Below are 25,231 nucleotides of genomic sequence, written 5' to 3'. Positions count from 1 at the left end.
ACCCCCTTCCCCCCCTGAACTTAGGACCTCCAAACTTGGTATACGTATTCCAAAGTCTGAAAATCGACAAGAGGTTATTTGGGGAGATTTTCGATTTATTTTCGTCCTATCTCTCGCCGTTTTCGAGATATTCGCAATTTTAGGTTTTTTAACGCTGGACTTGGAAAATATTTTCAGAGGGGGTCCATGACGACCTACGCCATTTTGAATTTCCAGCCGGAGAGGACACCGATACGATGCTAACGCAAGAAACCCTACGTCGCATTCGTTCTTCGTTCGTAATAAAATTAACAAGTTATAAAGAGAATAGCAATCCAATTACGGAACTTGTCATTTTGACCTTCTTAACGAAGCATGTTCAAAAAAATAAAAATTATTGGAAGTTTCCGGTTCGTCTCATGTTGCGATTCATCCTCATAGCTACGATGAATTTAGGAGGCATAGGCTTGTATATATTCCATCTTTCGTTTGGAGGGACAACGTAAACCGAGCACCTAATTAACCAACCAATGATGACCATCATCATAATAAAAACAGTGTTTATGAACTTGTTCGGATTCAGAAAGCAAAAATTGTCATGGAAGAGCCTTTCCGTGTTCCACCTCCTTTTTGAATATCCCCTCTCCTCTGAAGTCTGCATTCGCTGTTCATATTTTCCGTCCTTGATTTCTTTTAGGTCCATCTCCATCTTCGTTTTGGTTTTCTTATTGCTCTCTTACCATCAGGTTTCCCAACAAGAATCCTGTAAATTCTTCTTTATTCATTTCATTTGTGCCCACCTAAGTCTTCGTGAATTAATCATCAATCTAATAATATTTGGAAATGAATATAAATTATGTAAAATTCTCCATTCACTTGTTTCTTCATCCCTGTTAGGCTGAAATATTATCCAAAGGATCTTATTTTCAAATACTCTCAATTTATCAAGTTTTCGAATCTACAGGCAAAATTACTGTTTTTGTATATTTTAACTTTTAGTTTCTTAGATATTGAACGAGAAGACAAAAGTTTATGAAGAGAAAAATAACATGCATTTTCCGAATTAAGCCTTATTTTCATTTCCTCTTCAATATAATTTTCATTTGTTAGTATTATTCCTAAGTACTTGAATTTGGAAACTGGTTCATACGAGTAATTATCACTTGGTTTCGGCCTGTAATTTTCTCTTTGCTAACTTCCTTAGCTGCTTTGAAAAATATTTTAGCATTGTTCTTCATTGCATTTACATCATCCCTCAGTAAGTCTGCATATGCCAACAGTTGAGTCACATCGTTTAATTTTAGTACTTCGTTAGTTTCTTTTACCTTCCTAACAGCATATTCTAAGACAAAATTAAAAAGCAATGGATATGATGCATTTTTTTATAACCTATCATGAATTGTACATTTGTCAGACATATTAACAAGATTCTTAGTGTAGTGTTTGTCATGCTAGCCGGAGCAAGAGATAAGCGAGGTATATAGGTGAGGCTCGGAGGACGTACTGCCCCAGGCACTGGCATAGTGCAGCTTTGTTTGCCTAGGTGGCAGCACCTTACACAACACTTAGGTATCCTAAATCGACTAATATATTTTATCTCTTTTGACTGAATCATATGCTTTTATAAAATCAATGAATAGCTGATAGACATTTTGATTATATTCCCACTTTTCTCAAGTGTCTGTCTGATGTTAAAAATTTGGTCTGTTACGCTTAAATCCACATTGATAATCACATATAATTTCATTAGCATATGGGATTAGTCTTGCTAAAAGAACGTTAGATAATATTTTATATTTTTGTTGAGAGTAGAGAAAATTCCACAGTAATTCATTTTATCCCCTTTTTAAACACAGAAACAATTATGGATTCTATTTACTGTTGTGGTATTTCTTCTTCATTCCATATTAAACAAATCAATTTATGAATTTGACATATTAACGAATTCCCATCATATTTAATTATCTCAGCTGGTATTAAAATCAATGATAGGTGCTTTGTTATTCTTTAGTCTTTTAATAGCATCTTTAACTTCAATCAAGTTAGGTTCTGCTATGTGTACTTCATTTACTTCCGATTTATCTGCTACATGAACATTTAAGTTGTTCTTCCATCTATTTAACCTTCCGTCGGGCGCAATATTTAAATGTGTCATAGGTGGCGCAATGTATCAATTTGATACTTTTGATTTTAAGCTTTTCTATTTGTGTTTGTAGGAATATTATTTAAATATTAATCAATAAAACTATTAATTTAAGATGTAAGGACTAGTTCCTAAGAGTTTTTCGTTCAATTACTTATTCCGAAATATTGAAAAAAAAATGTTTACTTAATTAACAGTAATTAATATTACACTATCGGGCGAAATGTATCAATTTGACAATTTTCGAGTGTTTTGATTCTTTTTGTTTCATAATGTTTCATTATTTGCTTTCTTTATTTGGGGGGGGGAGAATTTGTATGAGGGGGGAGATGGCTAAAGTTTTTTTTTATTTTAAAAATTTGTTATTAGAACAAAACAGAAGATTCAAAATATTTTCTACAACTTATAAATAGAAGGAAGTATACAAATACAGTTATAATAAAATACAGTAAACTACTACATAGTCCTTAGTTTCATTACTACATAATACAAACTCTTCTTATTAAAATTAGCATAAGAAAAACATAATGTACAAATTTGGACTAAAAAAAATATTTGTAAAATATTGTTACATGTACATCTAATCGTTATATATCTTTTCAGTCGTCTCCATCACTAGGTCTGTCATTAAATAGCTGCATCTTTGGATAACACTTAACACATACAGTATCTGTGTTGTGGGCACACTGGACACTTACAAGCTTTGCAAAGTTTCTTGTCAGTTTGCTTCTTTTTGCGTCCTTGCAAACGGCACATCTAACTCGTTTATCCAGCGCTTCATCTCCTAAAACTACATTAGCATCCACTATATTTTGAGGGTGGTACCTTTTCAAAGCATTTTGCAGGGATGAAGGCTTTCCCACAGTGATAATGCTCCTGCGCTGTAAGTGTGGAAGTACTAGTTCATGGCTTAGATTTCGAAGAAACAGTCGTCTTTTCTTTATTTCATTGCCATTCCCCAAGTATACGACCTGAGCATTGATGCCAGCTATATTGAGCATTGCAAAGAAAATGACCATTGGCCAACGACGAATAATTCTAGCTACATTGTAAGACGCGCAGTTTGTCAGTGACATCCACGCCAGACTTTGTTTTATTGTAATAAGTTACCATCATAGGCTTACTTGCTTCTCCATTTTCTTAACCAATTTCATCATCAAAATGCTGACTTGAGATTACGAGTACATTTTTCTTTTTACTTTTTTTGGGGGGGGGACATATGATACAAGTGTTGATGATTCCCCGAACACAAAATAGCTGCTTGAACGCTGTCGATCTTTGATATTCAGCAGTTCTATTGGAATAGCTTTTTTTATTATTATTATTATTTTTATTGTTCCAACATACGATAATCTATGACGTTTCAACTCCTCTATCAACCCAACATCTGTAAACCAGTTATCGGCAGTTATGTTCCGCCCTGTTTTGAATGTTGGTGTAGCCAGTTTCAAAACAACATCTTTGGGTTTATTACTCAGTCGGTAAGGGCCTTCCGGTTGTTTACCCGTGTAAATTTCCAAGTTGTGGGAATAAAACGTTTTGGCGTCGGTCATGGCATAAATCTTGAGTTCATACTTTGCTGGTTTAGAGGGAATATACTGCCTGAATCTACATCGGCCCCTGAATGCTTCAAGTTTCTCATCGATTGTGACACAATTTCCCACAGAATAGTTGTGCTTGCAGTTCACAACAAAACTAGAAAACAAATCACGAACAGCAGCCAGGTTATCTGTTGTCTTCCTTTCGTCCCTCGTTGCTCTGTCATCAAATCTTGCACATTTCAATAAAAACTTAAAACGCTTGATACTCATGACTAACCGGAACTTTTAAATTCCATCACCTTCTGTACCCCAGAGGTATTCTAAGCTCTGCCGATTTCCGTGGTGTGTGCCAGCTAGATACAAGAGGCCTATAAAAGCACACATTCCTGGGATATCTGTTTCAAGTGCATCACGCTGACGGCAAAATGAGTGCTGTATGACACGTATATATTCCTTTGTGTGATTGGTAATCCTTTCAAGCATATCTTGTTTGAAAAACATTTCCCAACACTCTCGCTCAGTCTTATATTGCCTAGCGGCTTAAATTACACCCTGACAAGCGTGGCAGAAGGTTTTGAGCAGGAACACGCTGATTACCTACACGAGGAACCAACTGCCACCTTGTAACTCCGTCTTTTCCAAGAATGTACAAATTATAATGAGAGTCTAATCTTCCTGAACTACTCCTACTTCATCACTTTGTTCCGTATCGGAATTTTCATAGCATTCTTCTACTTCATCCTGGTCATCTACATCAGATTCACCACCCAAATCTTTATTTTATTTATTTACATTTTACTTGGGATTACCGCTAAGCAGTTTCTTCCATATCTATTACACCCAAATCTTCAAATTCAAAGTGATTTTCTTCTTCATTATCGTCTAACAGTAATTCACGCACTGTGTTCAAATCACTGGGGTTATTAAAGTCAAAAAGTCTACTGGAGCTTGCTTGCCATGTTATTCAGACAAAACGTACAATAAAAAAGCCACGCAGAACAAACCGTTCAACAAACACAGACAAAATTTGACACTAATAACTTAAAAAAGACAAGCAATAAAACAATCGGGCGTACTGTATTATTTTGATACAAAGAGCTACGGACACTGACTAACACCTTGTACAAAGTTGTCCACTCGACTGACGTGGAGTGGGTGTAGAGGGAGGAAGAGGAGTGGGGCGGAGCCAGTGACGCAGCGAGAAGTGACATCAAAATTTTGCCATGTTGTATCATTTTGATCAGTTGCGCCCGACCCGACGGAGGGTTAATCAAGAACTTCATTAAAGGTATGAACGAAGCCAGTAATGCATTCAAGTATATTCTGTGTAAATTTCCACGAATTAGTGAAACTAAAATCAGGGAGGGAATATTTATTGGCCCTCAGACTCGAGAACTCCTCAATGATCCTGAATTTGACGCACTGTTAGAAGATAAGCATATAAGCATAAATTAGCATTTTGTAACTTCTCCTCTTCGCTCGTAGATTTAATGTGCTCGTATCTCAAAAACAGAAAACAATACGTAAATTATCAAGGTTGCTGCTCCGATGAATTTGTAGCTGGCTCAGGCGTACCTCAAGGTTCTAATCTTGGTCCCTTGTTGTAGTTAATATTAATTAATGACCTACCAAAACAGCTTAGAAATTCCGAGAAACTCTTATTCGCTGACGATTTAAAATTCTATAGGAGCATTCACAATGAAGATGATTCCATTAAATTACAAGAGGATATCGAAAATCTCATCGCATGGTGTAAAGCAAATAAAGTTAATCTAAACCATAAGAAATGTAGGGCCGTAACATTTACCCGATTGAAATCCCCAATACACTATAACTACGAAATAGCACACACACAAATAGACAGGGCAAACTCAATAACAGATCTTGGTGTAGTGTTCGATGATAAATTATCGTTTCAGTTACATATCACAAAGACTGTTAATGACGCGCATAGAAAACTGGGGTTCATTATGAGAACTGCAAAAGAATTCAATGAAAATAAAGCGTTGTTATCATTATTTAACCTATATGTTAGGCCCAAATTAGAATACGCATCTATAGTGTGGAGTCCACAAACAAGTAAACAAATAGATCTTATTGAAAAAGTTCAAAATAAGTTCACTCGCTATATAGTTTTTAGGATAGATGGTGCATATCCAAAGATGACAACTTATAACGAATTACTAATTAAATTACACATTATTTCCCTTGCAAACAGAAGAACCATACATCAGCTCCTTTTTCTTTTCAAACTTCTTAACGACAAATTAGATTCTTCCTCTCTGCTTTCAAAAATAGCTTTCTATGTCCCCCATCCAAAGTTGCGATCAAGAAAGCAACTCTTTGCAATTTCCCGCACCCGTACAAAATCCGCAGAAATGGCTCCCCTGCGAAGAATGTGTAGCTTGTATAATGAATGGTTAGAGAGGGGCATACACTTGGACATATTTGATAAATTTTCTGAGTATAAACGCTATTTATTGGACAACATTCTTGCTTAATTTTTTAATTTATTATTATTATTACTATTATTATAATTTTTACCTTCTTTGTGTATATATATACCCATACATATATGAATGTAATTGTGTAAGGTTTGATTAATTTCTTATCCACGGTAATGTTTAAGGACGATATATATAACCTCCGTATGTATTTTTTTATATATATGAAACATGTATAAATATTATTTTGATGTGTATAAATCCTATGTAAGACATTTACTGTGCACTGTAAAAGGGCAGATGCCTGGTGTGCGCAGGATAATAAATAAATAAATAAATAAATAAGGAGAAGATTGCATGGGACTCTTTCCAAAACGTGGTGACGTGCGGGCTCTGAATTATAAGGAACTAGTGGAGCACCTAATATCTTCCTACCAAGGAATGGAGTGTCATATGTCACTAAAAATACATATGTTGCACTCCCACATAAACTTCTTCCCAGGAAATTGCGGAGCAGTCAGCGATGAACATGAGGAACATTTCCACCAAGTTATATCTACAATGGAGAAACGATATCAGGGCCAGTGGAGCAAGTCTATGCTTGCAGATTATTGTTGAACAATCACCAGAGATGTTCCAGAACCACAATACAAGCGACAGGCAAAGAGGCGCCGTTTGTAATATCCATGTAAGTAATGTTTTTATGATTTCCATTTTATACACGTGTTAATTTCCTATTAACACCACAAAACACATATTTCTTTCGATTTCACTTAAACTCGAACCAATTCAGCATTTTTATTATTATTTTCGTATTCAGTCAGCACCCTCAATTCCATAAGGAAATGTACTTTTCATTTCCGAAGCATGAAAAAAGTTATAATTTGTATGCGCCCGTGGGAATGCTCGGGTACAATTGGCAACACTGCCTGCCCGAGTGGATTGTTTTGTTTTTGATCTGTCGTCTGCTAGCTTTGTCAGCATCTATATTTTGTGCTACAAGTTACCGCCTGTTTTTATTTCATGTATTATATTATGACATTGTATCATTGTACCAGCTGCATGAAATAACATGCGAATTCACGTAGTTAGTAGCCGTGTTAATTTTGAGCTCTAAAGTTATAAATATACAGATGTTTTGCAAGTGCATTGCTTCTGCTGTAAGAATACCAACTTCGTACCTCCATCGATATGCATTTTCCATAGCACTGAAAACCAGAAAAATCAGTACATGTTCCTGTACTTGTCAGAAGGATGTATTAAATGACTCAGTGAAGGTCAAAACAGCAGGGATAATAGGCAAGTTAAAACTTTTTTTTCTAAAACTGTTATTTTGTGTGGTATACCTCGTCGGTAAATATGCGATAACGCCCGGACACCTTTCACTCATTTATTTCCTTAATTTTACCACTGGTACTTACCTCTTTTGGGTAACACTTTACTATACCTGAGACAGATTCCTTCAAATTTACAGGAGAAAGTACTTACGCAAATCATTTTCTGTAGCGTTGTTGAGGTTCGGGAATGTAATTTTGATTCATTTTAATGCGATTGCATGTGGTTTTGTACGAAAATCTATTTCCGACGCGCTATTGCTGCTGCCGCCATTTGCTTCCTGCATGAGAGCACAATACGCTCTCGTATTGTCCGTATATGCTAAATTGAACGAAAGGAGTGCTAATGGAACCAAACCTAACAGGCCTAACCTAACCTAGTAGGCATACCTCGTCCCCGTGATGGTTTGTGGGGCTATCGTGAATTTTTGGGCTAACGTCAATGGTTTTTCTGGCTCAAGGAACGATCAACTGTAAGCTATCGCCATGTTGTGTGTGGAAATAAACAAGAACAGTAAGTACTCGTAAATGTAAGAAATATACATTACTTTCCTAACAAATTCAATTATTTCACCTAAATAAGTGTTCCGGAATGCAGAATAGTACGTTAGCAATGTAAAAAAGTGCGAAAGAAATGATTCCCAGGTGTCTCAGGTATAGTAAAGTAGTACCCTATTTTGCCTTGCGGAACATTCTTTAAGGTGAAGTTATGCCTTTATCCATAAAATACTGTCAACTTTTCATATTACGATTGATTATTTGCCTTACTTGTTCTGCTTCTGTAATAGACAATATGGGGTGCACTCGTAATGGATCATCCCGCGTCTTGATGCGCCAGCTTGTGTTTTGTCGATTTTCAGTGCGCAAGCAGTGTTTCAAACCTTCATGACGGAAAATTACGTACTATTTCGATTTTTTTTTCATGTTTACCTCCACAAACCATGTACGTTAGCCCCAAAAACCATCCACGGGTAGTCCCACAAACCATTCACACAAGGTTAGGTTAGGCCTGTTAGGTTAGGTTCCATTAGCACTCATTTCACCCCTAAATTCATCGAAAAAAGAATGTGCGGCGAACATAGATAAAAATAGAAATTTTCGTAAAAAGAAGGCACGTTTGGAAACACTGCAGAGATCGCATGACTTTCAACGCTCTCGCGATCTGCACACACACAATGGAAACAACAGCATAATGTGGCAGGCAATGCCAATTTCTTACGTAAAAAGTGATTAATTCTAGTTCGGCAGCATTAAACTACGAAGTTTTTACTTTCAGTGAAAGAAAATACCTCCAAGAACGTCCAGAATGCTAAAGAAACTCATTTCAGTAATTACTTTCTCCTGTAAATTTGAAGAAATCCGTCCGGGCGATATCGCATATTTACCGAATCCTCTTTGTTGCAACACTCAGCACATTAATGTTTCTGATTCATATTGTATCTTGAGTACTATTATAGTATGGGGGTGACACCTATAAAACATATATTTCTCACTTTTTTTACATTGCTAACGTACTATCTATTTTGTAATGCGAAACATTTCTTAAGGTGAAATAATGCATTTCTAACTAAGATAATGTCTATTTCTTACATTTACGAGTACTTACTGTCACTTGTTATTTCGATTCTGTAACACATTATGGCGGGCGATAGTGTACTGGTTAAGGGTGCGTTGTGCGAGTGTTTTGTCGATTTATGCAGTGTTGCAACCTCGTTCACCGGAAAATACCTACTTTCGTGCCCGGATTTGAAATTATGCTAATACCTCGCAAACCATTGACGTTAGCCCCACAAGCTATTGACGTTAGCCCCAAAAACCATTGACGTTAGCCCCAAAAAACATTTTCCGTAAGATTAGGTTAAGTTAGGTTAGGCAAGCATAGTTAAAAAAAAACATATAAAAAAATTAAAAATACTCAACACGTCATGTAGTAGTGAAAACAAGGTGAGTTTGAAACACTGACTATGGGGAACATTGTGCTCTCGTGCAGAAAGCAAATGGCGGCATCAGAAACAGCATGTCAGACAGAGATTTTTGCAGAAAACAACATGCATTCGCATTAAATTGGATCAAAACTACATTCACAAACTTCCACAACGCTACAGAAAATGATTTCTGTAAGTATTTTCTCCTGTAAATTTGAAGAAATCCGTCACCCATATACTATAATGTTACCAAAGTATGTGTGAACACTTTGTGGTGTTTTTTCAACACCATGATGTGCAGAAAAGAAGTACTTGTCTCTTACACGAAAATAAATGCACGGTAAAATGCACACCAACGTAAGCTTCATACACATCAATAACTGAAGACTACACACATCCATGTTACAGCCTGGGCTAGGTTGCAGATCATGCACATGTAGTTTAAAATCAGGTGAAAATAGCTCAAAAGCTGCTTCACCACCTGGTGAAAATAGTCACTCCGTTTTAAAAAAATTGTATGTGAGGCAATTATGTTACCTCCTTTATAATACTAATATTCCTCTTCATTTAGCTGTATTATACTTTACAGAGTTGGCCATTTTGCCCAAGTTTTTTGAAAAACCCAACTCTGCTGCATTTTATTTTTTAAAAGGCTGCGGTAAAAATATATTTTCAGAAGGTGGTGAGAATAGCAGAAAGTGCTAAGGACGTGATCAGGTATTGGAAAAATTTACAGAAGTAATTTTAATGCTAATATCCCTAAACATGACCTGCCTAACCTAACAACATAAACATTTAGGAATGTAATACATGTTCATACTACGTCAAGTGACATATTAGCAGTAACAGTCCATGTTGAAACACCCTGTGGTATTTTTCCCCATAATGTGCAGAAAAAAAAAGAGTTTTATCACCCACATGAAAGCAAGTGCAAACCGACTTATGCTTGATACACACGAACTATTAAAGAGTGCATGTATCCATGTAAAGTAAAGTTCTCTGTTCACTTTGCACCATGCTGTAATTCACATATAGGAGGATGTGGGAGTAGGACCATGAGCCCCAGAGCCACTTTGTGTGGGCGGCCAAGACTCGAAAAATTCCTACCTTAGGTCACCCACCCTGGGAATTGAACCCAGGTCTCCCATGTGCACAGTTTAAAAAAAACCTGGTGAAAATAGCTCAAAAGCTAGCTTCACCACCTTGTGAAGATAGTCACTCTTGTTTTTTTTTAAATCCTTATTTCAAATATTAATTACCATTTTTTATCCCTTGAAGTTATGGACCTTAACTTTAAGTTTGTATTGTTTTTGTTGACTGAATCAGAAACTAGTTAAATTTTTTGTATTTATCAAAAAAATATGACAACCGTTCAAATCAAAATAACGGAATACGTTTGGATATCTAGAAAATACTTCTATTTCTCTATGTATACTCACTCTACAGTAGTACACTATACAGCATTTTACCAGTGCTATGATATCAGCAGTGTAGAAAATATTTCTCAGTACGTCGGAGCCATGATCAGACTACTTGCTTTACCTCTTCGTCACTGCCAAATCCTTAAAGGTGAAAAAGATTCAGGTTAAGTCCAGACTGCAAAGGGAAAGAGGTGTGATGCAGTTACTCTTAGCCAAGTTCCTGTAGTGTTCAAATCTTGTGTTGTGCAGTATGCAGGTGTGCATTATCTTGCAGAAACAGAATGCCTTTAGTGATTTAACCAGGCTGTTTTGTCTTGAGAACATTATGAATATCTTGGAGAACTTGCGGCAGTAAACACTGTTGAAGGTTACTCCACCAGGCGACATGCTACTCATTGATTTTCAAGGATGAGGCGTTCCACTAATGAAGGTCTCACACTTTCCAAATAATTAAATTAAATTAACTAAGTATTATGTTCTCAAATATTTGCCAAAGAGTGTGATTCTAAGCTTCCTGGATGGTATAATGGTTAACACTGCTTTGCAATCACGATTTTCAAGTTTCAATTAACCGAGGAGGAAGATTATCGTTAATTTTACTTTACACTGTATGGCCAGTCCCAGTTTATCTTATATGACTAGAGAATATTTTCGAGGAGGGCAAATTATATAATTAAACTTAAAATATGATTGGGATACCCAGTAAAGCAAAGATCATGTGGATAGTTATGTGCTTATTTTATGTCACTTTTCTACATCTCTAGGTTTATCATGTCAATGAGATTGATTGATTGATTTTGTTTATTTTATTGTGCTTTTCTGCCGCTTTTGCCTAATCGCAAAGATGGGAATGAGTGTTCATATGGTGAAATTGATTACACTTACAAAGAACACTCATGCCTAGGCTGGTATTCGAACCTGGGACTCCTGGCATCGTAGCGCAATGTGCTAACCAATTAACTGCGGAGGCTGGCAGAAACAATGAGATTGATGCCAATTAGACCACACACACATATCTATCTGTTCCTGAGCATTCAAACCTATAATCTCTGGCATCATGGCATGCTGAGCTAACAGGTTTGCTACCCTTCCCCTTCCTCTGCAATGATACACAATAGACCTCCCCTTCCTAAAGTGTTGCACACATGTCATGTATGCCTAATGGATATATTGCTCGTGAAAAATATTATTTCTCAGTATTTCTTTTTTCTGTTTTAGTTATTGGAGATGAAATTTTGAAAGGACAAGTGCAAGATATAAATTCTCAATACGTAGCCAAGGGCTTCCGTGAACTTGGTGTTAAGTTAAGTCGAGTAAGTTTAGCATGTTTTAATTAAATTTAAACATTTCAACCATGTGTATTTGAACAACAGTGTTATATAATCCTAAAGATTCCTGCTTTGACATTTCAATAATTTGCTATTTATTTGGACAGTTAAGGTATACATATTATTTTAAATATTAGGACGTAATAAATATTTCAACCACATCATGCCAATTTACCATAGCTTGGTTCTAAATTGTTCCATTTATGATATAACCAGAATAGGAGCAAGTAGGTTAATCTTATTTCTGTGGCAATGAACATTTCGATTTTGAAATGTGTTACTTTGTATTATATGTATATGTATAGAATATTTCAGAAGAGTCACATCCCTAGCTCTGATTTGTTATAACATTTCTGTAAGAGATATTTACACTAGCTCTCCTTCATAATAGGGCTTCCTTGAAGTACTACCACTTTGCTGAGTACAAGAAATTCCATAAATTAATTAATTAACAAAGTATGTCAGTGTTTTTTTTTCTTGCAGAGAAGGTTTTTGATTGATCGATTTGCTTTTATTTTACTTTGATTTTGTGACACTTTTGGCTAATTTGCGAAGATGGGGATGAGTGATGGTGAAATTGATAAATAGACAGTCCCCAACATCCATGCCTAGGCCAGGATTTGAACCTGGGACCCCTGGCTTCGTAGAACGATGTGCTAACCACTCTGCCACAGGGACCGGCTAGTGCAGAGAAGGAAATGTAAATTATCAGTGTTCTATAAATCAAAGTTTTGTAGCTGGTTTCATGTTGATTTGTGTCGTGCAACCTATGTGTCATGTGCCACACTTGATGAACTTGTGAGTTGCAGTTTTATGGGCAAAGTGAAAAAGTGTTATTTTAATGGTTTACAATAACGATTGACCACTCAAGCAGTCCAGAATTTTGTCTGCTGATGCAGGTAACATGTGTCTAATCAGTCACCATACGGTCTTGTGGAAAAAGTACAAATAATAATTTCACCCTGAATTTCTACCTATAAATTAAATTTAGTTGATAGAAAGTGGATTTATAGGTAAAATTGCATCTGTCTTAATTTCATGGTTGTATTTTTAAGCAAAACAAAGTAATGTTACTATAAATTTGCATTGTAAATGTTAAAAAGAAGAACCATGAGAAGTTTCTGTATGGATGGAATGGACAATATAAATGTACACATGGATCCATGTGAAGATTATGGAGAGGCCCAATGGTTGGCTTGGTAGCACAGGTAGAGCATTGTTACTTGGCTGGGCCACAGGTTTTGCTTTTCAGTAAGTGTATCCTTTGAGTCAGTGGCTGCTGGTGGTCTGGGTCTATGAGTGTACACCTCAGCATCGCATCCAGAAGGGTGTTGTTACCCCCACACAATTATTCTGACCCCTTTCTGCTAATCGTAGTAATCCAAGTTATGACTTACCTTTTCCTGATAATGAGATGATAGCAGAGCTATATTTCATGAAAATTTATAAAAAATAAGGTTTATTACAAATTCAAAATACCCCAGTGATTTATTTAACCAATGACGAGAAAGGATGGGTTATAGTTTTTCTTGTATGTACGCATTGCTTGCATTATAGAATTATTTTCCTGTAGTTTACGGTTATTACAAGCATAAGAAAACAGTTTTTCTTTGTGACGTTTCAGGAGAACACACGCTCCTTTCATCAGACATTTATTTTCATTTTGACTAAAGATACAGTTATAACAATGGTTAGTAATTTTTAAACAAAAAGAATCTGTTATATAATGGATGTTGTCAATGTTGCATTGTTGAATGTCTGATGAAAGGAGCGTGTGTTCTCCTGAAACGTCACAAAGAAAAACTGTTTTCTTATGCTTGTAATAACCGTAAACTACAGGAAAATAAATAAAGGATGGGTTGTTTGGTCTCTTTTGTGACTTAAAATTCATCACTCGATGACCTGACAAAATCACTCATAATGGTATACCGATAAATTGCTATGGTTTGTACGGGAAAATAATATCGCCAGTATATTCTGTAATTACCGTGTTTTAATAACGTATATTATCTTTATTCAAGGTAAATATGTCCCATCAGAAACCCAAGTTTATGCCACATTCTACGCCTAAGTTAATTACCATTTTTAATGTACTTATTCACTTTAGTCATTGTTATGAGGATCCTCGAAACCCTAACAAAGTGCAACTAGTTCTTGCCAGCATCTTTACAAAAGTTATGTCAAATCTGTGACATAATAGTACAAGTTACAGATTCTCATATATAATGAATAACAAACTGAATTGACTGTTCTGTGACAAAAATACAAGATTAAACTCTAATTATTTAAAATTTTCTTTGAACTTGCAAGTACAAGTCAGAGCATCTAAATGACACCAATTCGTATGACATTGTGAATGTTTTTAATTCAAACCCCTGACAATTTTTTAAAACTATTTTTCCAGCACCTGTATCAACGTATTCCACTCATCGCATATGGCCTTGCATTGTTAAATACGCTCGTCATTACACTCCACGCCCTCTCCTCTTCCTTTCCCTCCCTTGCCTCATTCAGATTTCGATGCTATGCTCGGAATGATGTGAGGTGAGAGAGATCGAAATTTCCCTTTCTGAAAACAAAAAATCCCTCAATTTGCAATGACAAAGAGGGAACAGCGCCTGCCCCTAGCTACTATGTCTCAATCCTTGATGCGAAGCGAATCCGAGAGCCCACTGATGCAAGCCACAAGAAGAGCCTTTCTGCTTCCTCTACCCCCATTGAACACAGTGCCACTTCGGTATGCACCCATGTACACTTCCCAATTTTGTTCATGCACATTTGATTTTTGAAGAAATTGCGTTTCATGAATACATATAATAAAAATTAATTATATTACAAATGTATTTGTATGTGCACGTGGAAGTGTGTGAATAGGCAGCAGCCACTACTACTTTGAGTACCATAAGCTATTTCACTTGGGTAGTTCAGTTGATAAAGAAAAGTTAGATTTTCATTGTGATTTCTGTCCATTGCGTAAGTTCTGATTTTAGTGTATATTTTCAGGTGTCTATTGTTCCTGACTGTGTAGATCTTATCAGCAAGGAAGTGAAGTTGTTCTCTGATTTATTTGATTTTGTTATAACAGCTGGTGGTATAGGCCCAACACATGATGATGTTACTTATGAAGGTAATGTATTTTGATGGCACCATGAAATAAATTTATGCTCATGAAGTGAGTTTTGAAGCTTTCCTGGCGATAAATGATAACAAATTCTCTCGGGATGAGTTCTGGAAAGATTTCAGACTTTTCGAGAGCTGGCATCACTCTCATTGTCAGGGTGGCAGTGCAGTGATGAGAACAGATGCTGCAGAGACAGCTCCAGATTGGTCCACCATGTGCATCACAAACCTCCCACTTTAAATACAGGGTGAGTGAGAAATATGGCTATGCGTTTGAAGTAAATGTAATGTGTTACAGCACAATGAAGAGGGAAATGGTGAATGGTACATTAAACTTGAAACTTCATTTTTCATTTTAGATAAGTGTCCCTCACCAGAGCTTACGTCAGTAGCCAAAATGGCACTGTACATGCAACAGCAACTTACAGTTACAGCTTGGTGATTGCATACCAGAATGATCATAAGGCTGGCGAGATTTGATTTTAACGTAAGATTGTTGCCGTTGACTGTGGGAAAGTGGAGAAAACTACTTCATACATCAAATTGTTGTTTAGTTTAAGTTCATTGTTCTGCACACGACTCTCATGATCATTCTGGTATGCAATTGCCCATGCTGCAACTGTAACTTGCTTCAGCGCCATCTTGGCTAATGGTGCAAGCTCGGGCATGTGACACTTATCTGAAATAAGAAAATGAAGTTTCAAGTTTAATATACCATTCACTATTTCCCTCTACATTGTACAGTAACACACTACATTTACTTCAAATGTGTAGCCATATTTCTGACTCACCCTGTACATAAAACCAGGATGATACTCAAGACTGCACTTCTACTCTGAGGATGAGAGTGGCTTTAGCTCTTAAAAGCTGGGAAACCTTTCTAGAACCCATGTGATCAATATCACAACAATACCCTTCCAAGAGTGTCAGTTTGACTTATGCCCGTGACATGTGAGGGTTTCAGAGCACAAGTGTAACTCCATTCATGACAGTTTTGAGAAAGAAGCACATTTAAATAACTTAATACTATGTTGGAATTGGAGCACAAACATAGTGTTGCCTCCATGAGCAAGAATTGGAAACTTATGAGATACCTACTGCTAATGCTGAAAAGTTGATACGTCACAGTTCTAGATTATATATGTAACTCTATTTTCATGAAAAGTGGAGTTATGCCAATAGTGCTCATTGTTATGTAAGATATTAATTTTTGCATTAGGATAGTGTATAGAAATTTCTAACAGTCAACATTTCCTCGAAATTTGAAATATATCCTCGGAGGTCCAATAATTTATTTGTTTTACGAGTACCTTTTCTTGCAAATTCCATTAGATTCTGAATGCATGTAGTTTGCACACATGACAACACTGATAGTAACAATAAATGGAACTACACTTGCTCTTTGTAATAAAAAGAATACATTTTGTCACCACACAGTACTTCTATTAGATTCTCCTCTCACAGTTTACTGTTGTATCATTTTCGTACATCTTTAATTTCTTCCATTTTTCAAAACTTTTTTTTTATTGTAGAACCAGTCGGTATTTAAGCATTTCCTTTTCAATTTATATTTTCTGGAGATTTGTGATTCATCATTTGATTTATGTTTTATATCAGGTGGTTGTTAGAGGAAACTGTTCTCACTGCAAAGGTACTTGAATATTATGTATTGGGGATTTAATGGTTGTATCTAATTTACTGTGCGTGATCTCACACATACACACACACACACACAGACTTTTGCCTCTACATCTCTCTGTTCCATGCCCTCTCCTTTCAAGAGCAAGCAAGGCATTTTTATTACCAAACATTATTGTTCTCCCTTCTCAAACATATTTTGAATTTGTAACGGTAATGTTCTTGCAGTGAACCTGTACCAGTAATATTCGTAATTATTAGAGGCACATATTTTTGGTAAATAAAAAAGCAAAATTTCGGTACAAAAACAGAGTCAATTTTGGGTTCAAAAGTGGTAAATAAGATGAAATTTCGCTGTTATAGCGGTGAAAGAGCGGTATATAAAATGACATTTTGGTTTTAAAAATGTGAATATAATCCCAAATTTGATTCAAAAACTGCACTTACTACACAAAATAAACCTATCCCTTCTAAAAGTAAAAGTAAAGTAAAATGCTCCCCTGTGCATAGCACCACGCCATGAAGGCGTATAGGGGGTGTGGGGGTAACGCCCCACACTTTCTTGATCCGGTCATGAGTAAGGGTGATGTGATCAGCATCACGCCCCTGACCGCCTTTACCCCCCCCCCCCCAGGGTTTCCCCCCAGGTATATATAGTCAGACGCGTTACCGACTGAGCCACTGCGGCCACTTCTAATAGCACATTAAATCATTACCAGAATATTAAGTTTATTCCTGTATAAAGGGGTCCATTTTTGCTTCTCAAATATTTACAGAAGAATTAATCAATTTTCCGTGAATTGCTTAACTCACAAGATACTTCAGACTTCAAAAAGTGTTGCGTCCGTATATAAACAGTAAATTTTGTGTTTGAGTCTATTTCGCATTTTGAAGTTCATTTTGCGTCATTTCGTGACAAAACAGGGTAGGAAAATGCACCTCACAACTTTCAGAAATATGAAAAATTAACATTACAATGTGTTATTTCACATTTCTTGTTTTCATCAAAAACAAAATATGCATGCCTCTAGTAATTATCAATTTCTTATAATGATTATCATTTTCATTTTGCAGGAGTTGCAGCTGCTTTTGGAGAGAAACTTATTTTCCATCCAGACATAGTTAAAGAGGTTAAATACTATTTTAAGATAGATGATGAGAGTTCTCCCGCAATGAAGTTAGCGCATGTAAGGAATTCCAGGTAGACTGTAATGCAATGAACTTCATTCTCTTTGCCAGTGTTTCATATGAGTCATTCCATGCGAAATCAACACAGCCTTTGACCTGACCATCTCCGATTTTCATGAAATTTGGGGAATTGAAACTATGCATGGAACTTAGTAACTATGGAAATTTTTAGTTTCCTGCGTCTTGTAATTGTTAAATTATTCAAGGTCAAAGTTAGCATAAATTGCCCTTTTTGAGCCCGCTTAGCTATACTAAATCTGCTGTAACTCCGCCCCTATTTTGCCTAGGAAGCTCAAATAAAGCTTATTGTACAGGGAATTGAATAAGCTTTCCAATGATATATAACAAGCCTACCTTTGGATAAAAATATAATTTAGTCACGTGACCTTGACTTTTGACCTTGAATATCTCAAACCATGTCATCACCAAAAGTCGTGAAAAAAATATATTTGGTCCCTCATTCCATACTCTAAAACATATCAAAAAATCATTCTGGGACTGCAATGGGATCAGAAGATACAAAATAATATGTGTAACTATGTGACTGATAAAAGCCCGATTACATGAACTATGAAGAGTCAAATGTCCCTTAACACCCCCTACAAAATGTGAAGGAGTTATCCTGGGTATAATTGGTCATGAAAGAAATATGTTAGGTATAAGGAGATCCCTAGCCGTGTGTGTCAAGCGCAGATCCGGCATATTGTTGACCGCCATATTGAATTCAACGCAAAAATTTCAAAGGAAAGGGGGTGATGTGATATATCAAATGAGGCTAGAATTTCACGAGAAATGAAGTGACGAAGGATTTTCCAACGTATCTTACGCCAGCAAAAAGTTATACACATATCTTTCACTTACGATGTATGCACATTATAATGTTGTCAGTGTTCCTGTGAGCACACTCGTTGACGTCTCTCGCACTCGCATAGAACATTTGGTAATGTAGCATGTGCAACAACATCGCAAGCAGCAACTATGCCTTCTCTCAGATGGTCATTATCAGGGACTTTTAGTGCATGCACCATTCTCTTCAAATGTTTCTGAAGGTAAAAGTCCTCCTAAGATGTTAGATCTGGGGAATGTGCAGGCCTTTTAATAGATCCCCGTGTGCCCATCAATCTACCTAGAAAATTACCATGAAGAAATTGCGAAAATGTCTACATAGTGTGGTCACACTCTGTCCTGTTTCAAAACTCTCGAAAAGTTCCATATCCCGTAAGCAAGGGTGAAAAAACCTGTTCACTTAACAAATCGAAGAAGCCCTCACCATTTAAGGTTCCGTTGTTGAATATGGACCAACCATTTCCGTTTGCCATACATTATACCACATAATTAGCTTACCAGCAACAACCATTCGACTGAGCAAATCACAGGTATTGCATATTATTTTTATTAATTTAACGTGAACATAAAAATTTGCCTCGTCACTGAAGAATTTTTCATTCCAAAGGAAGTGTCACGTAATTGTTTGAGATACTTTTCCCAATATTCTTGACTATTCAACTATTTGGTGAATGTAGCTGATTAAAATCATATGCAATGGTGCGTATACTTCTTTCTCTCCCAAGATGTCAGCGGGATCTCGATGAGTTCCTAACACGTTAGGAGCATTCCAATGCTTTGTTTTTAACACCTCGAAAAGGAGAAAATGGTTACAAGCATGCAGTAATAAATTTTTGCTGGTTAAATATATGTTGGATAAACCTTCGTCACTTCATTTCTCGTGAAATTCTAGCCTCATTTGATATATCACATCACCCCCTTTCCTTTGAAATTTTTGTGTTGAATTCAATATGGCGGTCAACAATATGCCGGATCTGCGCTTGACACACACTCTTCATAGTTCATGTAATCGGGCTTTTATCAGTCACATAGTTACACATATTATTTTGTATCTTCTGATCCCATTGCAGTCCCAGAATGATTTTTTGATATGTTTTAGAGTATGGTATGAGGGACCAAATATATTTTTTTCACGATTTTTGGTGATGACATGTTTTGAGATATTCAAGGTCAAAAGTCAAGGTCACGTGACAAAATTATATTTTTATCCAAAGGTAGGCTTGTTATATATCACTGGAAAACTTGTTCAATTCCCTGTACAATAAGCTTTATTTGAGCTTCCTAGGCGAAACAGGGGCGGAGTTACAGCATATTTAGTATAGCTAAGCGGGCTCAAAAAAGGCAATTTCTGCAAACTTTGACCTTGAATAATTTAACAATTACAAGATGCACGAGACTAAAAATTTTCATAGTTACTAAGTTCTATGCATAGTTTCAACTCCCCAAATTTCATGAAAATCGGAGATGGTCAGGTTAAAAATTGCACATATCTGTGTTGATTTGGCATGGAATGACTCATATGTATGTTTGATTAACAATTCTAGTTAGAAATTTCGAAAAATAAAATTAACTATTTTGGTTTGATATTCACAAGGTACAGTTATAACTTGACCTCTTTATTCCTGTGTTAGGTGCATCATTTTCTCTTACATGCATAGGCACATGGGGCACACTTGCCCCCCAACCCTTTAACTATTTTTAAGGTATGAAACAATATCTGAATTTTACTGGACATGGATGATGAATGTTCTTTCTTTCTTCTAAGAGCAGCTGCAATTTTCTTATGCACTCTCTAAATGCCATAATATTATAAAGTTAACATCAGTCGCATGTGTGGGAAACAGTTGTCCCCAATGCAACTAAATATGTAACAACTGAATCAGTGTGATGTTCACTGTCCCGTGATCACTTTCATGTTCAGTTTCAGCACTAATTCATAGCTACATGTCATCCCCTTCCTCACTAACCCACTTCTGTATAACATCAGAATATGCTGTGTGCTTTGTCTTTCTTTCTTTAATATTTTTCTTATTTACGTATTTAGTGCTCCAAGTATGATATTAACTTTATAATATTGCATGGCTTAGGAGTGCAACAGAACAACACAGTTGAGGTTAGAATAAAGACAAAGAAAGTATGTTCAGCTACACATGAGCCAGTACATAAGAGTTTTATTGAATACTAAGTAGTCTAGAAGGCGCCGATTTCTTCTGGTATTTGGGGGAGGGGGAGCCTAAAGCTAAAAAAAGCTAAGCAAAGCATAAATACCGATTTCTTTTAGTTTGCCGGGGTTTCGAGCATTTTTTATTAAATGTCGATAGAATGGACCAAAGAATAAATACTTGTGTTAGCCTTTGGAAAACTGTAATTACAATTACTAACTCTGTACATCGATTTTGATTAATTGAACATGCAACATAACACTTTATATGGAACGTTTATTACTCATTATACAAATGTGTACCCATGTACTATGAAGTATCACACATACGTTTACAGGTATAAATTTAAAAAATACTACTAATCCTGAATAAGAAAGTGGCATATTGCAAAACAGAATATTTTCAACTTCTACCGGTCTTTTGTGAAGGGAAACAACATTGATCTCTTCAGTGTCAGTATTGTGCAGTTTTTCCTTATGCACTTCATGCAGCTGCACAAAATTAGGATGCTTTTGGGCAACTACTTTCAGCCTCCTCACAACAAGACAGTGTCTAAAGCATGCACACTTTCTGTGGTTCTAAAGTTGTCCTACCTAATTGTACTAATCTGAAGATAGAGTATCTATGAAATATCATTGTAAAGGAAGTTACTTTTTCTTGTATGTACGCATTGCTTGCATTATAGAATTATTTTCTTGTAGTTTACGGTTATTACAAGCATAAGAAAACAGTTTTTCTTTGTGACGTTTCAGGAGAACACACGCTCCTTTCATCAGACATTTTTTTTTTTTTCAGTAATATACCAATATAAAAAAAAAAAATGAAAATAAATGTCTGATGAAAGGAGCGTGTGTTCTCCTGAAACGTCACAAAGAAAAACTGTTTTCTTATGCTTGTAATAACCGTAAACTACAAGAAAATAAGGAAGTTACTATTTACATTTTGGATTTCTTCTTGAAATAGTCAAAGAGTGTTCCAGTTTTTCTTTTCTCCATTTTCCTTTCTCAACCCTAAGCTCAAGGACATTCACCAACCACAATTCACGGCTATGTAGCCTACTGAATAAATACGATCAAGTTGTTTTCTCACTCCTTTCTTTTGTCTCTTTTGAATGCAAGTGAGAGCCAAAACATTCCAAATGCTGAGGCGTGAGGAGATCCATACATAGGGGTGGAAACTAGTAAAGTCGTGAAAATTACTGATTTAACTGGGGGAAAAAAAATCTGACCAAATACTGACAAATTACTGATGGAATACTGACCTATTTATTCACACCATATCAATAAATTGCATCCTAAAAGTAATACTGGTATTTCATCTTTTAAAAATTATCTGGTCTCCACCATCACACATTTTTTATTGATGATACTTTTCATAATTGTACAAAATTATGTAAGGCAATAAAACAATTCTTTAAACAATAATGTGTAGCAGATATTGAAAAGGATAACACATGTCATTACATAAAGTCTTATTTTCCTGTAGTTTACGGTTATTACAAGCATAAGAAAACAGTTTTTTTTTGTGACGTTTCAGGAGAACACACGCTCCTTTCATCAGACATTTATTTTCATTTTGACTAAAGATACAGTTATAACAAAACTGTTAAAACTGTTTTCTTATGCTTGTAATAACCGTAAACTACAGGAAAATAATTCTATAATGCAAGCAATGCGTACATACAAGAAAAACATAAAGTCTTTTTTTGGTATATTACTGATAAAAAAATATATGAAATAAACTCTTATGAGATGGAAATCTGCCACTCCCTTCACCAGAGAGCATTTCAGACTGGCAATACAGGGGTGTGCCTTCTCACAAGCATGCCTTAAATCACAGACCACAATTTGTAATCTAGAGGGTTGAGGCCTGGACTGCCACATGGATCATCAAAGTGTGAAATGAAATCAGGATCATTAGTCTGAAGCCACTGCAGGGTTGTTTTTGGCTTATGAGCTGGTTCACAATCCTGCTGAAAGCTCCACTCCTGACCATGAAATAGAGTGTTGCTGAGATACTGACCATTACGTCCATGACTGTCTCCTGGTACACTCACCCTTTTCTTGCAGAAATGCAGTTCGGCAATGTCATCATAACTCACCCCCACCACATTATGATTGAAGCAGGATGGTGACTCCTCTGGACACTTCCTTCCCACTACCTTCTCATGTACTTGTGGCATTCACCCTGTCATTTTGCTATATGAAAGCCTCCTCAACAGTAAAACATTTTTCCATTGGTGAAAATAATTCTTCTGTACCATTCTATCACTCTTTAGCTCAACTAGCAAAGACTCACGCATTGAAGAAAGCAAATACTCAAGAAAAGCTTTTGTCACTGGCAGGAAAAATGTCTTACTTTAGTTTAATTGAAAAAAAAAAAAAATACATCTCCTTACTGGAAAGTGAGGACTACAGTATTCCCATGATTCTTCCTCTATTTGTGCACATAATCATAATATACCATGCGTTTTCCGTAATTAACTGTGTATTTGGAAAAATAAATACTGAAATAGAGTAAACACACGGGACACTCTAAACTATAAATACTCAACTGAGTGATGGTCCCACATTGTTAATGTGCCCATTTGAAAGCAGAATCCTGAGTAATTTCACATCTGTTGCATACAAAGTTCTTGTATGCAAAACTTTTTGACGTTATAATTCAAAATAGAAATGTGAAGAAATAAGGACCTAAATGTTCTTACTGAGAGAGTCCTCAAATAATTTTAGAAATTTCCATTATACAAATAATATTTTGTTACAACATGAAATCTTGTTGAAAGTTATACATTGTCCCCCTTATAGGCCCCCCTAATATAACCAAATACATATACCAGCTCTTCAAGAAAGAAACTTATTATTGTCAGTGTATGTTCGTTTAAAATTTAATATTCAGAACAAGAATAATAAACGTATTTGTAAAATACATACACCATTTTAATTCAGATAATATTAATTTTAATTGTTTAAAAGAATACTGCATACTTACTTTACTCATGTATTACTCGTCAAACTCACAAAATAAGCAAATTCCCAGTTGTTTAAAATGTTCTCTACTATCATACCAACCACCGACCATATGAAATATTTGCACCCCTGGTGATACCAATGCAGATTTCATTGCAAAGTAGAACTGGCAGGAAGCATCAATATTGTTTATATGTATGAGAATAAGACATAATTGTACTACCTTTATAAAGTTTGCAGAAATTGGAATGCAATATATCATGTATGTCGTATTCCTAATGAGTATCCGTAAAGTATTTAATTTATTATCTTAACTTTGAAGCCTGTTTTCAGCATTCATCATGAAGCTCTTTATCAAGTAATACCAATGAGTTTAGGTGTGAGGAATTTGAGACTACACGAACTCATAATGCAAGAAATCCATGTAACATGTTGTTTTCTTGAAACCAAGAAGCATAAGTATATTAAAGAAGGTGTTCCACTTCTTATAAGCATGTTTTGATGTCCTTTATATATAATGTTGTAAGACAAAGCTAAACATTGTGTATGATGCTACACCTGCTGTGAAGGGATAAGAGAGGATGCAAAAGTAAGAGCCCCACACACATTTACAATGTTTGCTGCCTTTACTCCCCAGGATTGCCTGCTAGGTACCCATTTATTAGAGGTGGGATGAAGCCCAGAGCTGCTTCATGCAGGGATATTGTGGGGAAAGTTTCCACCTTAAATCAGCCACCTTGTGAATCGAGCGTGGGTCTCCCACATGACAGATGCACTATCAACTGGTCAGTGCCACTCTCCTCTATATGCACACTTATTATATTCTTGTTTTTATCTGATGTGAATGTTGGTAAAAATGAATTAAATATTGTAGGTTCCAGAATCATCCCAGGTGATATTTGGAATTAATGAAGAGGGTGTAAAAACAAAATTTCCTCTTGTAGCAGTGAGGAATGTTTATATTTTTCCTGGTGTACCACAGTTGCTACGACATGCATTTAGAATAAACAAAAAGGTAAGAAGCCTTTCATTTGAAATTAAATGTTTCATTTGGATGGTATGAAAATAAGTTTTTTTCTAATGTGTATTAAAATTTCCTTAACAATAAATATAATAATGGAGTTTCAACTGTGAACATTTTTATAGAATGAAAGAGAGAATCAAATAATTACATCAGTTTGTCTTACAAGTGT

General features: G+C 35.8%; 1 protein-coding gene across 1 annotated transcript in view; it reads left to right on the top strand.

The window, feature by feature from the left end:
* The first annotated feature begins 7,123 nt into the window (after positions 1–7,123).
* The window catches only part of LOC145989480 (bifunctional FAD diphosphatase/FAD synthase-like), a 73,588-nt gene continuing 55,480 nt past the window's right edge, over positions 7,124–25,231 (top strand). The window contains exons 1-5 of the mRNA XM_083124827.1: positions 7,124–7,406; positions 12,006–12,100; positions 15,119–15,242; positions 17,948–18,060; positions 24,913–25,053. Coding sequence (XP_082980953.1) covers positions 7,241–7,406; positions 12,006–12,100; positions 15,119–15,242; positions 17,948–18,060; positions 24,913–25,053 — 639 coding nt within the window. The 5' untranslated portion in view covers positions 7,124–7,240. The remainder of the gene's footprint in view (positions 7,407–12,005; positions 12,101–15,118; positions 15,243–17,947; positions 18,061–24,912; positions 25,054–25,231) is intronic.

The sequence above is a fragment of the Lepisma saccharinum genome, chromosome 6 (genome assembly GCF_977018435.1).
Source record: "Lepisma saccharinum chromosome 6, izLepSacc3.1, whole genome shotgun sequence".
In the NCBI taxonomy this organism is placed as follows: domain Eukaryota; kingdom Metazoa; phylum Arthropoda; class Insecta; order Zygentoma; family Lepismatidae; genus Lepisma; species Lepisma saccharinum.
This window is presented reverse-complemented; position numbering and strand designations above follow the sequence as displayed.